The sequence below is a fragment of the Puma concolor genome, chromosome F2, assembly GCF_028749965.1.
Source record: "Puma concolor isolate L17-30 chromosome F2, mPumCon1.1.hap2, whole genome shotgun sequence".
Lineage (NCBI taxonomy): Eukaryota > Metazoa > Chordata > Mammalia > Carnivora > Felidae > Puma > Puma concolor.
In genome coordinates this window covers 56,384,805-56,400,863 of record NC_141684.1, presented here as the reverse complement: position 1 = coordinate 56,400,863, position 16,059 = coordinate 56,384,805, and the positions used below count along the sequence as shown (strand labels likewise).

Below are 16,059 nucleotides of genomic sequence, written 5' to 3'. Positions count from 1 at the left end.
ATTGCCTACAGCTTGTAAGTTTGAACTTTAGATAAAATTACCTAATGTGAAAAGAAAGCATTATTTAATTTCAGTGCTTGCTATGTCACGAGCTGAGATTGCTGCTGAGGATGCTGGTTTTATTGGCATTGTACATATGTTCTATAAGGGCAGACCAGAGGCCGTGATAACTGTTCAGCAAGGGACCGACCAGCTGACATAATGTCCTTTCATCCTCCACTGTTGCTTTTAATTTAATTAACTAAACCTCCGAGAAATCAGCTGGGTTATCAACAAGTACTATAAATAATGGAAAATGAAATTTTTAAATATTTCTTAAAATAAGACAGGAGTGACATGGTAGAGTTGCTTCTCATTTCTGATTTCTGCCTAAAATCACTACTGATTTCTGCAATCTGTGAAACTATTAAGTGCCATCACCAGACCTTGAGATTTCCTGGCTATTTATCAAAAGCATAGATGATCACTAACAACTATAAAAATTGAGTTATTATTTTGTGCTGTCCCAAGTTCTTAGCATCAGAATTAGCCAGCCCTTGAAACTCTTATACTGTTTTCTTCATGAGAAATTGATCACCAATAAAATATACTTGTCTCTGTAGAATTTATGACTTTTTGAGTATTTCTGAAATTTTCAATATGATATATTAAGAGTTGGTAAATATAAGAAATAGCTTTTATTTGCCTTTACCCTTTTTTCATTGTTTCTTACAGAAGGTGAAGAAGATGCACAACGAAATTCCACAGAACAAAGTGGGGAAGCCCAAGGGGAAGCAGCAAAATCTGAAAGCTAACACCCCACTTTGATAACTTCATCAACAGCTGACAATGTCTCAAATCTCCAGGCCTGGCTGGAATGAATTTGTTCCCAAGAGTGAAAAGGGGGGAAAAAAAATGGCTGTGCTGCATTGTAGGAATCTGCTCATTGTCATATTAAAAATGGGGGCAGAGGCTGTGGCTGCAGACAGACTTTTCTCTACCTCTGTCTTTAGCAATGGTTGAAATCATGTGGCTTGTGTTTGGATGTCATTTTTGTATGGATCCTTTCACTTGACCATATGATAAAATGCTTGTAGAGAGTAGCACAGACCTAGATGATGATTCTTCCTGTAGCATCTGGCCCCTCACAATGTCAGAGGATTTAATTGTGTTTAATTGCAAAAGGTTGGTTGAACCCCAGAGTTTAAATATCTCTGGTCCAAGTATTCACCCAGTAAAAGAACCATCCAGAAAGCACTGTTTTTAGCATTATGTATCTGTGTGTTCCTGCTGTGTTATTTACACTGTTTTGTATTGTACAATATAGACACTCAGCACTGCCCCCTTCTTTGATTGCTTATGACAAACAAAAACAATGTACGTTACTGTGAATTTTTATACCACTCATTTTTAAAAGGGCTGCCTTTTTCCTTCTCCACAGTATGGTGGTGTACACAGGATAGATCACAATTTTTTTTTAACTTAATCTTTCCCCTTGATTCACTGTTGATGGATTAAGTCTAACCAATTCATCAAGAGTCCTTTGCTTTATTAAACAGGCATTTGAAAATATCCATTAATGTGAATTTTACTTGAATTCAGTCTGTTTGGTGTCTGCACAGACCAGAATTCAATCTGCAAATTTTGTTTTATTTTCCATTGGAGAACTTTTCCCACTAATATACATTTAAAATTTTTTTTAATTATGAAGATTTTGGAGAATCAAGATGGTGGGAAAGAGAATACAAGATAATTCTAAGAACAGGAAATATTTTGTTCTTATGGAATCAAATTTCTCAGTGCTGTATGGTACTATTTAAATTTGGAAGACAACTTATCTGCATGGAGCTGTAACAGATGGAAAAAATTATCTTGCAATCATGTGGCCACCAATCACAAAAGTAAAGCCCTTGCATTGTGTTTTCCATGTCTTTTTTCAGCCCTATCAGATACAAATGTTATTATGCACTTTTTAATGTTTGTAAACTTTTACTAATAATTAGTGTGAATTGCATTCTGATACAATAATAATTATCATTAGAAGCTAACAAAATCCTCATTAATACTGTTGATAGCCTCTGCTGTGTTTTGACATCATGGTTCTTATGTGGAAAGTTTCTGTGAGCTGTGTAATCCCTCTGGTCAGTATTATAAAATCACTTATCAGTGGTAATAAATAAGGAACCAGTAATATGCCAGTGGCTCATGGATTACTGGACAAATAAGTAACAGGAAGACCCTTTATAATAAAGAGCCCAATTAATTATCCTTGAGGTCTTAGATAGAGTCCCATATGAAGTAGGTTAAGCAGAATCTCCATAGATAATCTCCATGGACATAGTGGGAACTCAGCTCTCCTCTATAGCTGCATATAGGATGAAATTTACAGTATGTTCCAAATGAGTGGGATAAGGGCATGGGTATCATTTGTCCTCAATCATGTATTACTAGAAAAAAATGTCCATAGGGTGAGTCTCTCAGAAAATAGAAGGAAGACTAAATATTAGAGTACTTCATTCTAACCCATTAAGGTCCAAAGTACCCAGTTAAAATTCAAATAAATCCACCTATTAATAACCTTACAAGTGGGAAAAGAGGTTCCTGAGGCTTTTTTAGACAATCTCTCATAGTCCATTTAAAACATCCAACCCATAAAATCACTCTTTCAACATCCTCATTTACTATTCTCATAGCTTTCTTGTGAATCTAGGTAAAGTTCTCTCCATCCTTAAAGTTGTGGAATTCCAAACTGATTTCATGTAGTTTTGTAAAGTTTTGGTAAGACTAGTGCTGAGTGTATGTGGAGAGTTTATATTCCTATGTGATATATTATTATTAATGCATGTGGTGTCATGCTTGTCTTTGAATATATAATAGTGCTAAATTGCAAAGTCATATGGAGCTTTTTGAATTATTTTGACCTCTTACTGCTACTTTGTCTGCTATATTCAAACCCAGAGGCATTCCCAAGCTGGAAGATAAAAATCTACTTTCCAAAATGCCTACAACCTACAAATGTTGCTCAGCAAAAGTTCACAGTGTCTTCCAAATTGTACTGTAGTATCTTTTTCTTGAAAGTCAATAATATACATGGTATTGAATTTTTAAGGAGGAAAGGGTGGAAACTAAGACATTAGGTTTGATAATATGCACTTAATGCCTACTAACCAACTGACATTATGCTAATAACTTCTCAGCACATTTTCTTCCATTTAATTGTTTCTCAGACAATTTGATTAAAAAGGTAGTACTATCCCATTTCACAGATTAAGAAATTAAGTCTCAATAAACTATAACTTTTCCAAGTTTAAAAAGCTAATAAATGATGAAATTAAGATTTGAACCTATCTTGGTCTGTCTCCAAGGAGCTTTCTACTACACATGCCATAAAACTAAAGCCAATTTATAGAGCATATTTATTTATAAGGGAACATTTAGAGATGAAGTGGTTCATCCTCCATTGTTTTAGAGAGGGAAACTGAGTCTCAAAAGAGGGAATTGTCTTTCTCAAGGTTACCTAGATGAGTAATGACACAGATGTGACTAGATCACAGAAAATTACTTTTTTTAAAAAAAGAAATTCAATTAGAATTTATTTTTTGTGTTATACTTGCCCCAAAATATTTTTCTGGCATGCAGTCTATAAATTTAACATGGTTCAGATTTTTTTATGTCCCATGCTACTCGCTTTGTTTAATTAACTAGAAATATGTATGACAGTTTCAGTTTTTCAACTCATTTGCAATAAGTATGAACTTGTCAAATTTACCTTTTATCAATTGTAAACATCCTATGCCAACATATTGCTATCATAATTTATAGAAATGTTTTTCCAATAGGCAATAGGCAGCCTTCAATTTTTAGGCAACACCCCCAGAACTGCTCGCTGTAAATGCCCTACACTTGAGTCTTACTCAGACACAGTAAAAATGCACCGTTTCAGAAGATGAATGAGATTGCTCTTTCTCTTCAGAGAAGGAATAAAGGGTAAAGAAATGTAACTGCCAGGTAGCCAAGCTTCTGAGTGAAGCTTGTAGTAACAGGAAGACAATGTATAGTTACCAAGTAAAAATAAGAAAGCATCTATGATTTATGATGTCTTAATAGGCCCCAAATTGTTCTTTAATTAAAGAGTGGCAGTCTCTGAAGTCATTGTGAGCTTGTATGACTTTTGTATTTAGTAATGTTGCATGCTCACATAATTGATATTAAAAGTAATACATTTTTTTCTGAAATGTGCATAGTCTATGAAGAGTATTTATTGAACATACACTATGTATTTGATCCCGAGAAAGTGCTGCGAGTGATAAAGGAGAAGTTTAAAGCCTTCCTGTGGTGGACATACCGGCATTCTAGCCTCTTTTTCTGGGATTTTACTCCAATAATTTTTACCTCCATTCCACTCTGGTGGCCCACTTCCTGGACTTCATCATCTGCCAGACCCAACTGTTAAATCGTAAGCCCCAATATCACTCCTATCGTTCTTACTTGCTCATCTGTAGGGCAGTAAAAGATTTTCAGTCAGAAGAAAGACCAGTGTTTATCAGAATCCCCTGAAAGTTTTACAACACTCTCTCCTCCACCCATATACATTCCCTCTCTCTCTCTCTCTCTCTCTCTCACACACACACACACACACACACACACTTCCCCTTTGAAAGAACTCCCTGTGCAACTTTGGCATCTTTTTCTGCCCACACCCTCACCTCTACAACCTGTCAATCACTGATGTACAAAAAATGCAGTTTCCAGATGCACCAGCCCTATTCACCTGACTAAAAATCTTTAAAATCAGTCAGTAACAAAATGGAGTGCTCACAGACACCCATGGTTTTACTATATTAAGGATAACATCTTGGGGTAGAAAAGCAGAGTGTTTAACTTCTTTTGTTTTGATGTTGCTCTCTTTTTGTTGTATTATTTTTACCACATAAAAGCAGCAAAAACCAAGCAGAATTCAAGGTGGGACTCGGGAGAAAGTAAGCATCAAATAACACACAGCCTGAGTTCAGGCAAGGTCTTAGGCAGAAGGGGTAAAAGAGGATGTAAATCTTTTAAGTTCATCTTACTCAGGTCACAAGGATAAAACAGTACACAGGGATTTGGAACAAAATGCTAGCCAGTGCAAAACAAGTTTGTATTGTCTCTGGTGTTTTTTTCTCTGTGTATATTTGTTGCCTCTATCTAGGCCAGAATGTGGGGATTTGGGATCCTGGCCATCTCTCACTATAAAGTCAAAATTAACAAAACTATCTGACTATAACTGGTTAACTTTCTAGTTTGCACCACATCTACTTTGTTTTTATCAAGATCGGTATTTCCTTAGCAACTCTCCTCCAGTCTGGAATCTACTGTTAATCCTTCTCAATGCTCCTGCTTTTCTTCCTTTCTTGTCTTTGTGCCATCTCTGCCCAATCAAAACCATTCAAGCCATCTGCCTTCACTCTACTTTCTTCAGAGTGACTGTAAAAAGTTTATAACAATGCTCATTCATTATTTGCAACTTCAGTTTAGTCATAAGTGCTGCACAGCTTTTTTTGTCATGTCTCTCAGTACATAGGAAGTTTCCCACTTCTAAGATACAGGTTTTCACATCTGAGGTTTTTTAAACATTTTCTTTCAGGAGGTCTGTTAATTATCCTTCTTTCTTCACCGACTTTACCCTTTTTCACAAATGTACTCAAGTTCTCAGTTCCCCTCTTAACTTCACTACTTGTATTTCTGAAAATAGGCATCATTGCTGTTTTCATGTTTCTCTTCCTTATTTCTTATCCTTTTGCAATTTAACTTCCAATCAAATTTTTATTACCAACAATGTCTTCAGTAGCACCTGGACTCTCAGTAATTGTCACTGAAGCTTTGGCCAATGTGGAAATTAAAAAGTGATGATGTTCCAAAGGACTCAAACTTCTCCTAAAATAAAACTTAGTGGTTCTATAATTCTAATTGATATTCATGTGGCTACATAATAAAGCCTCCTAAAGGAAAGAATTTTTGTATCCTAAGAAACAAATTCTCCAGATTCACAAGTCTTCCATACAGATATGCCCTTTCTCTTCCAGAATATTCTCCCCATAAGGTTTTTTTGCTACACCCCCAGATCCTACAGTGCTCATTTCTACATAGGGGTGGTTGCACGTATCTAGGCATTAACCTGGAGACTGGATATGGAGAGATGGGCAAGATTAGGATGTGATGTTTTAGAGTTCTGTGTTCCATTATATTATACTCCAGGATGACTGCCAGTGGTATCACTAGCTCCTCTCCACAGCGGCCATGTACAAGCAAAACCACTCAATTTCTTTGTATCTAGTCCCACTCTAGTTCTCTGAATTAGACCTAAGTGAGTATATCAATCCTACTAGCCAAATATAATGGATAGTTCATGTATGTTTTATAGTCTACCACATGGCATTTAATCCTATTCACCACGGAATCTTTTTTGAGATGCTTCATTTACCTTCCTACCCCACCTCCCACCCTCTGGGTGAATGTATGTATGCATTTAATCCTTTTCCTTTTTCTCTGGCAACTGCTTACTTTCCTTGACAAGTTCAACCTTCTTTACCTCCCTAGTAAATACTGTGGTTCCCTGGGATTATATATTTATTCCTCTTCTACAATCCCAGTCTTCACATGACTTATTCTTGACCAACACAATCAATCACCACTTTTACCATGATAAATCCCAGAGGTCACTCCTGATCAGCTGACTTATTGGATCCAGCTCAATACGGATTTCCCAAAAACATCTTAAAATTCAATATTCCAACACCAAATCCAATATTTGACCCCATTCCCAAAACTGCTTTTCTTCATATGCTGTAGATCTCATATATGGAGGCACTGGTTTCCCAAATTCAAACCAAATTAAAAATCCAAATTCTTACAGTTCTCTTAATTCTTCTTTCTGCAGTTTGATTTTTAGTCCATCCATTCTAATTCTTACTACTCCTTGAAACTTCTCACTTCTTTTTGTCTGTATTACAATCCTTTAAAATTTTTTTAAATGTTTATTTATTTTTGAGAGAGACAGAATCCAAGTGGGTTAGGTGCAGAGAGAGAGGGAGACACAGAATCGGAAGCAGGCTCCAGGCTCTGAGCACAGAGTCCAGCACAGAGCCCAACGTGAGGCTCGAACTCATGAACTGTGAGATCATGACCTGAGCCGAAGTCAGATGCTCAACCAACTGAGCCACCCAGGCACCTCTGTATTACAATCCTTTAAATCATCACTTATCTAATATAATGCAATAGCCTGCTCACTAGGACCTGCCTTGTCCAGCACTCTTTCTATCCATCTGGCAACCACATGTATCTTTCTAAAACATAAATCTGATTGTTTCACTCCCCTAATTGAAAAAAATTCTTAAATTTAGCCAGATAAAACTTTTTGATATAAATGCCACATTTTACTTTTACATAACTCTTTGCTCTGTGTTAGCTGTTTTTCTGTTCCTAAGATGTTCTTCTTTATGCTTTATTGCAAGTTCTCACTGGTCCCTCCAGACCCTGTCCCATTTCACTCTCCGGAGCCTTTTTGACTTACATTCCCATTCTGAAGCCCCAGTCTAGAAATTAGCTATTCTATACTTCTTGATTCCCTAACACCTTATCTGCAATGTATCTCCTTAGATCACAGCTATTTGTTTACATGTGTATCTCTCCAACTTGAATATGAGCTCTTTGATGGAAACAGCCCTTTTTTATTCATCTCTGTATCCTCATTGTCTATTAATACTCAATAAATATTTGTAAATGAATGTCTGCTTTCTGAAGCTCACAATGTAGTTAAACAAAATTTACACACTGATTAGGGAAACGTGCAATTCAGAGATACAGTTGATAGTTGAAAATAGTGAAATCTGTGTAATATTGCCTTCTAGAACATAAAAACTTAATTTCTATCACTTTTTTTCTAGGTTATTAAAATAACGTAACTGGGGCGCCTGGGTGGCGCAGTCGGTTAAGCGTCCGACTTCAGCCAGGTCACGATCTCGCGGTCCGTGGGTTCGAGCCCTGCGTCAGGCTCTGTGCTGATGGCTCAGGCCTGGAGCCTGTTTCCGATTCTGTGTCTCCCTCTCTCTCTACCCCTCCCCCGTTCATGCTCTGTCTCTCTCTGTCCCAAAAAATAAATAAATAAATAAATAAACGTTGAAAAAAAAAATTTTTTTTAAATAACGTAACTATTTCTAAATTTGGTTCTCAAACTGTATGCTGCACATTTACACAAACACACACACACTCTCACACAGATTTGATAGGACATACAGATAAGAGATGTCCAATAGGATAACATACATACAAATTAGCAAATCGGAGTAAGTCTTCCAGCTAAATAGTGATCCTGGTAAAGGTATTTCTTGACATTCTGTAGTATAAATTCCCTTCAGTTTGCTAAAACTAAGAATACCCCCCCCCCCCGAAAAAAGGATGTTGTATCATAGTCTCCTAGTCTTAGCAACACATTAGTCAGAGAACAAGATCTTTGGGGAGATTTTTGGTCTTTACAGAAGGGGACACTCAAGTTTTTAAGAATATGCTTTACACTAATAAAATATAATGTACTCTAATAGGCTAAAAAAATGAACGTTCTGATAGAATATGATGAACTTGGTAGGAATTCATAGAATAAAAAGGAGAAAATAATACGAAGGGACCAAGAAACATGTCAAGGAAAGGACACTGATATTTATGTACAGAAACTTAAGGTCTTTTTCCTGAACACTGCATCTTTTGGAAAACAGAGAAAAATAGTAACCAAATTAACACTGAAATCTAGCAATACTAAAGAAGGACTGTGGGCTTTTGGACTCTGAAACTAAGAAATAAGAATGGCCAAGGAAATGATATAGGTTACTCCTAACAGAACACATGTTTGCACTTTGGGTATGATGATTAATTTTACACGTTTCACTTGAGTAGGATAGTGTGACCAGTATGACTGTCCTGTTTAATTTTTAAGTTTTCTTTTATCCCACACATTCTTTAAAATCCATAAAATAATATATAACAATGAATTTTAAGGGCAAAAAGTTATGAAAAAATAGCTATAGCTAGGCAGTAACAACTTAAACAGAATCTATCTTCCTGCATGGTCCTAAATAAAATCCAGTAAATCATCAATTTTATTTAGGAAATATTTGTTGAACATTTAGTAAGTTTAAGTCACTGTGTTAGGTGCAATAAGGAGTATTTTTTTTTTTTAATACCACAAAATCTTTGACTAGTAGAAACTGGAACATGTGACAGTAACCATAGTTTGTTTTTTTGTTTTTTTTTTTTTTTTCTGTCAGTATTCCCAGCCTTTTCCCATTGTCACTTTATCACTTATTATAAGGAATTTTCCTTCAATTCCACTGTGTAGTGAGAATTTATTTTTGCTCAGGTGATTCCTAGGCCTTTATAACACAGTACTGGAAGAATAGATCTAGACACAGGTTAGCTTGATAAGAGGAAAAAGATTTTTTTCATGAAGAATCAATACAAGAGTTGTTCTTTTCTGAAGATACACCAGAAAAAAAATTTAAGCTAATATGTTTAAATCAGTTTGCATAATAAAAAGCTAAGAATTGGGAAATTACAAAAGCAATGAAACTGGGGTTTCTATAATTTTTTTAATGTTTGTTTAGTATTTTTGAGAGAGACAGAGACAGCATGAGTGGGGAAGGGCAGAGAGAGAGGGAGACACAGAATCTGAAGCAGGCTCCAGGCTCTGAGCTGTCAGCACAGAGCCCAATGCAGGGCTTGAACTCACCAACCCTGAGATCATGACCTGAGCTGAAGTCATTTGCTTTAATTGACTAAGCCACCCAGGTGCCCGGAAACTGGGGTTTCTAAAAGACAGTTTGAGAGGGTTCACAGGAGATTTCAATGAAGAAACAAGGAAAATTTTAGAAAGGATAGTAAACAGCATTTCTATAGGTTGTGAACTAGACCTTCCAAGAGATACATGCAAATATTGGGAATACTTTTCAATTAGTTCTGGTTTTTAGATGAGATTTTTTTAAATGTGGTTCCATTCAAAGACAGGGCCACATGAGACTCTACGACTTATTAAAGTATACTCATCAAATAGCAATGGCAAGACAAGTACATACATAATCACATATTCATCTTAATATGATTAACAATAACAGATGAACCAGGAACATCTCATGCATATGCTGAGGGAGAAATGTCACTCAACAGGAAAGATCATGGAGAAGGATGCAATAGAATGATTCCTTAAAATACTTATTTCATTGAAGAAAAAGAGATCAGACACTGTAGATAGAATAAAAAATGATGTAAACTGAGGTAAACAGGTAGGAAAACATGGGGTCATATATTTTTCAAACAATCCAAGTTAGCTAGAACACAGTACATGTGTTAAGTCTGAGGTGAGACACTGGGTCAGGCAGAGAAGTAGAAATCTGAGACCCTCAAGAGGAAGACCTGGAAGTCCCAGAAGCTGATAAAGCCACTGAGGGCTTCAGGGTGTGCCTGGCAGCTGACAGACCAGCTTCCACAAGATCACTCAGAGGAAAGAGTGTGGGCATCCGAGCAGGTTCCAGGCACAAAGACCCTGAGACAAAGAGGAGGTCCATGCCAAGGAGCCTAACATAGAATTGGAAGAATCCTGAACTTGAGAGTTAGGTTTTTGAAGGTAGGCTAACAGATGAAAGTAGACACAAGGATGTATTCCAAGGTTAAGATTCCAGCCGCTGAGAAAACCAAACGTCAGAGGAAAAGTGAGAAGCAGCAGAAATGCATACAAGAGGCACAGCAGCTGCTGCTGTCCTTTACCCATGCTTTCCACTCATGCCCTGACACACGCCTCAGTTTTTAAAGGCACCATACTTCTCTGCTGACATGTGGCGCAAGTATAAGAGAAAGAGATCTTTTTATAGCACCACAGAAAGATGATCTTTTCTAAGGTTCTGAATATGTATTGGATGCTTGATTAAATTGCCTCTATTTCTCACAATTACTCTGAAATATGAATATACTTCTCTCCTTATAAATGACCAATCTAAGGCACAGAGAAGTTAAGTGGCTTGTCCAAGGTCATGCAGTTTTTGTATTGCAAAGCCAGGACTGAAACCTATGTTCAACTTCTCTGATAATAATTTCCCATGCTCCTTCAACTACACCAGAGCTGTCCAATAGAACAATTCTACAAAACAGACATGCATTTTTATGTTTTCTAGTAGTCACATTAAAATAATAAAGCAGTAAACAACTGCTTTAAAAAATACTGGCACCAAAATATATCAATATAAAAATTAATAACACATTTTTTGTACCAATTCCTCAAAATCCAGGGTCTGTTTTATGCCTAGATCTCAATTCAGGCTAGCTACATTTCAAGTGGTCTAGCTACTTTATGGGACATCCATACCATAGGGCACATATCATAGGGCACAAACTATATGCCCTATTCTGTTTTCCATGGATTAAGCAGAGAAAGGACTGACTTTTGAGGCAAAGGGGTGTAGGGGATGCATGTTCGTGTATAGTTCTTTCTCATGGATTCTCAACTCTGGCCTCCTGTCAGAATCACCAGAAAAACTTTTAACATATTAAGAACTTAGCCTCATCTCTATTTTGACTCAATTGCAAGGTAAGACATGATCTTTCTTCTAACTTTGTTGAAGTATAGCAAATATTAGAAAGTGCTCATAACTGTGCAGTTTTCCATATTTCAATAAAACAAACACCCTCAGGTAACCATCATCCAGATCAAAGATCAGAATATTCCAATACTCTAGAAGTCCTCATCAGGTTCTCTTCTGGTCACCACCTCCTGCAAAGGGCTGCATCCCCTGAAACTAATAAAATGGTGAATGTCCATCTGTTCTTACAGAGCAGGCCCTGGAGTTCAGCCCAGAACTGTCACCTAATATGCTAATGCTCCTTGCAGGCTGCTCTTTTGCAAGGTTCTATGCTTGGGATTCTCAGGTCAGTGGGTAGCCCCAGAAATAACAAACCACATGCCAACCCATCTATCTCTTAGAGGATCTCTACCCAAGGAAACACAGGTCCTTCAAACCATTATATCCCCTGGTTCACACAGGTCCTATCTCCACTCAGCCTTAAACCGCTAGCTCTGTCTCCATGCAGCCCTTATTAGGTGCATGATCCCAAAGATTGGGTCTTCTTCCCTCTTTTCTGCACAATCTACCCATTTTCTCATCTGAGTTTTACTTCTCTCAGTAGCAAAAGATCAAATGGATAACAGTTTTGTGACACCAGTAATAGAGATTTCAATTTCCTGCTAAACAGGCTTTAATGTAAGTCACAAACTAATGTCCTTTTCCTCGGTACATAATTCCCCAACCTTCTGCTCCAGCCCTTCTCATTACCACACAGATCCTCTGGTCTGATAAAATTCAGTTCTTTGGAAACAGCATTTGTTTTTCCCACTGGTCTTTTACCTGCCCAGGTTCAAATGATTTAAAGTACCTTTCTTTCTTTCTTTCTTTCTTTCTTTCTTTCTTTCTTTCTTTCTTTCTTTCTTTCTTTCTTTCTCTTTCCCTTCCTTCCTTCCTTCCTTCCTTCCTTCCTTCCTTCCTTCCTTCCTTCCTTTCTTTCTTTTTTTTTAAAGTACATTTCTAACAAAAGGTAAACTTTGTGTCATCAACAGGTATTCCCTCATTGGCTTAATCAAACAAAACAAAATAAAACAAAACATTAAGACATTTCCTAACTCCAGCAACCTGAGCAAATATAAAAGCAAATGGAATCTGTGAGTCCCATGCTACAATAAGTCCTAAGTAAACAACTTCTCAAAGTATTAAATATCCAGCAATATTCGGCCTGCCATTTGTTGGAATTACAATTGCTTCACAGTATTGTTTTCTTCCCTGCTCTCAGAACAGTGCCTTGTTGTACTTCCAGCCCATACAAGAATATTTTGAATGAGTCTGACTTTGCAAAGACAGCATTTGCAGCTGAAAATAGCAAAACATGACCATCTGTTCTCTCCCTTCATGACTCAATCTGACAATATCTTAACACAGTTGTCTTCCTCCTTGACTCCCTCCTTCTCGGCCCACCTGCCTCATTCCACAAGTTTCCCACTTGAGCTTCTTCACTTACACTTTGTCTTTCCACGTTCCTCTCCTTCTGCTCACGTATCACTACTTTCCTCCATTTTATTGCTTCATAATTCTCACAATCCTCAAGAATACTCAATGAATTGCATTCCAATCTCCATCCTCCCAAGTCCAGCTTTCTCCTTAAGCCCCCTGCCTAGCACTTTCTACACTCTACTTAGCCCTACCTAACTTTATGTGGGAAAAAGAAAAAAAGGAAAGGAGTTCCATATCTAGGCTTCTAAAACCAATCTGAAGTTTGCCTGAAGTATGGGAATAACCAACCCTTAGGCATTGGGGAGGAAGAAAGGCATAAGAAAAAAAAGAATGGGCAGGGTGCCTGGGTGGCTTCTGTAAGTGAAGCGCTGACTTCAGCTCAGGTCATGATATCACAGTTTGGAGTTCAAACCCCATATTGGGCTCTGTGCTAACAGCTCAGAGCCTGGAGCCTGCTTCGGATTCTGTGTTTCCCTCTCTCCCTGCCCCTCCCCTGCTCACTCTCTCTCTCTCTCTCTCTCTCCAAAATAAATAAACATAAAAAATTTAAAAAAAAAGAAACAAAAAATGAAGGGGCAGAAGACATAAATAACACTGGGGGCAAGAGTAATTTTCACCTCTATTACTATAGATTTCCACTAAGTCATTTAACAACAACAGGAGAGGGAGTAGAGGATACCCAGTTGCCACCAGCTGGCAACCACTCCAAATATCAGAGAGACCCTGAATTTTTCATTTGTCCATTCACTGAAACTTCAAATGATTGATAATTTTAGGTAACACTTGGAAAATACATTTAAGAGAGACTGAATTTAATAACATAGGCTCAAAACCCAGACTCCTTACTAACTAAATGTATCATTTCCCCCAATTTACTCGACCACTCTGGGTATCAGTTTCTTGTCTGTAAGAAGAAATAATAATAGCATCTGTTAGCAATGTTGAATAATATTAAGAGTAATGTTATAGAGTATTTGAGTGGCTCAATCAGTTAGGTGTCTGACTTGGTTTCAGCTCAGGTCATGATCTCACACTTTGCAAGATCAAGCCCCGGGTCGGGCTCTATGCTGACAGCGTGGCACCTGTTTGGGATTCTCTCTCTCTCTCTGCCCCTTCCCTGTGTGATATTTCACTCTCTCTCTCTCTCAATAAATAAATAAACATTTAAAAATATTAAAAATAATGTTAAAGGTTCAAATTAGTTAATACACATAAAGCACTGAGAAAAGTGCCTGGCACTTAGTGTAGATGTTAGCTATTAACATTACTGTTGGTGTATTGTTGTTATATGAGATATCCAGTCTCAGATAACTCAGAGAACATAGTCAAATGACTTCTTCTACCTCTTAATGAGTAGTGCCACCCAATGGCACAAAGGCTTAACTTATTCATCCACTGAACAAATATGAATGAGTTTCTTCTATGTAGCAGGTACTTTCAGGATGCTAACTATATAATTTAACTATAGGGAATGATCTTCAGCCACGTAGAGCTCACAGACTGGTAAAGCCTGGCTTAGTTGGATCCTAGCAAGTGGAATACTTAGAGCATTTCCTCTAGCCTATATGAGGAAAGCCAAATTGTGAGAGCAAAATTCCAATCAGGAGAAAAGAGAGAAAGGGAAACTATTTCAGGACTGCCTTAGGGTGAATTCAAGTTCATGTCTATTTTTTTTCTTACAACTGTTACCTTTGGAGTGTCACAATGTTAAAAAAAATAGTAGAAGGAGACATAAGTTCTCATAACAAAATAAAATGTAAAGCCATGAGGGATTGGCACTAGAAGGACTGGGGGAACCACCAGACAGGCTTAGTCATTTGATGACACTGATTTCCTCTGTCAACTCTTACTGGCACCTCTGAGAGCTGTTTTCTTTTTAGTCTTCTGATTCAAGTACAGGCAAAAGTATATCCTCTTGGTTCCCCTTGATAAAACTGAGATCAGGCAGAGTCTGGTAAACACCAAGGAGACCAAAGAAAAGAAAAATACAGAGTATACATTGATTGGCTTACTAAAGGAAGGTTTCTCATTTTTAATCTAGTTGACTTTAGTCCAGGATCTCAAGGTCCTCCCATTATTCATAAGATCCTCTGAAGAGTAATGAGACACCATCCAGATAATTCTCCCTTTTAATCTATAGACTTCCTCCTATCACAATTCCTAGATTAAGAATTTTCTCTTCCACTAGTTAGATATATCATGAAAACTATCTTTTTTTTTTTATTTTTTTTTAAATTTTTTTTTTTTCAACGTTTATTTATTTTTGGGACAGAGAGAGACAGAGCATGAACGGGGGAGGGGCAGAGAGAGAGGGAGACACAGAATCGGAAACAGGCTCCAGGCTCTGAGCCATCAGCCCAGAGCCCGACGCGGGGCTCGAACTCACGGACCGCGAGATGGTGACCTGGCTGAAGTCGGACGCCTAACCGACTGCGCCACCCAGGCGCCCCGAAAACTATCTTTAAATAAATATCTAGGGGTGCCTGGGAGGCTCAGTTGGTTAAGTGTCAGCTCTTGATTTTGGCTCAGGTCATAATCTCACAGTTTCTGAGTTCAAGCCCTGCATAGCCCTCCACAGTGTGGAGTCTGCTTGGGATTCTGTCTCCCTCTCTCTCTGCCCATCCACAGCTTGCTCTCTATCTCTCTCTTAAAATAAATAAAAATAAACTTTAAAAAATTAAAAAAATAAATATCTATTTCCACCATACAGTAATAATTACATGATTAATTTAACCCACATTATTCATACATACTAAAGTTATTTTCTTGTTGATTAATAAAAGAAAAAAGGTCCCAAATTCCTCAGAATCTCAACAGGCATACACAGGGGTTGTGAAGCATATCAGTCTATTTACTCAATCAGAAAAGCAGACTTTTAAAATTTTATTGCTATAAATAATAATTTTTAAATAAAAAGCATTTTCTTCTTTTTAAAAAGAAGAAATTTGTATTTAAAAAGAAGAAATGTTTATTTGAGAGAGACAGTGAGAGGGAGAGAGAGAGG

At 37.3% G+C, this 16,059-nt stretch overlaps 1 protein-coding gene and 1 long non-coding RNA gene across 4 annotated transcripts in view; one reads left to right on the top strand and one right to left on the bottom strand.

Moving 5' to 3' along the window:
- PKIA (cAMP-dependent protein kinase inhibitor alpha) overlaps positions 1 to 4,218 on the top strand; it is a 96,732-nt gene extending 92,514 nt beyond the window's left edge. For all 3 annotated transcript variants that reach the window (XM_025922943.2, XM_086695572.1, XM_086695573.1), the window contains one exon: positions 715 to 4,218. In XM_025922943.2, the coding sequence (XP_025778728.1) occupies positions 715 to 794 (80 nt within the window). In that variant the 3' untranslated portion in view covers positions 795 to 4,218. The remainder of the gene's footprint in view (positions 1 to 714) is intronic.
- The window catches only part of LOC147572036 (uncharacterized), a 271,873-nt gene that overhangs the window by 216,977 nt on the left and 38,837 nt on the right, over positions 1 to 16,059 (bottom strand). The window lies entirely within an intron of this gene.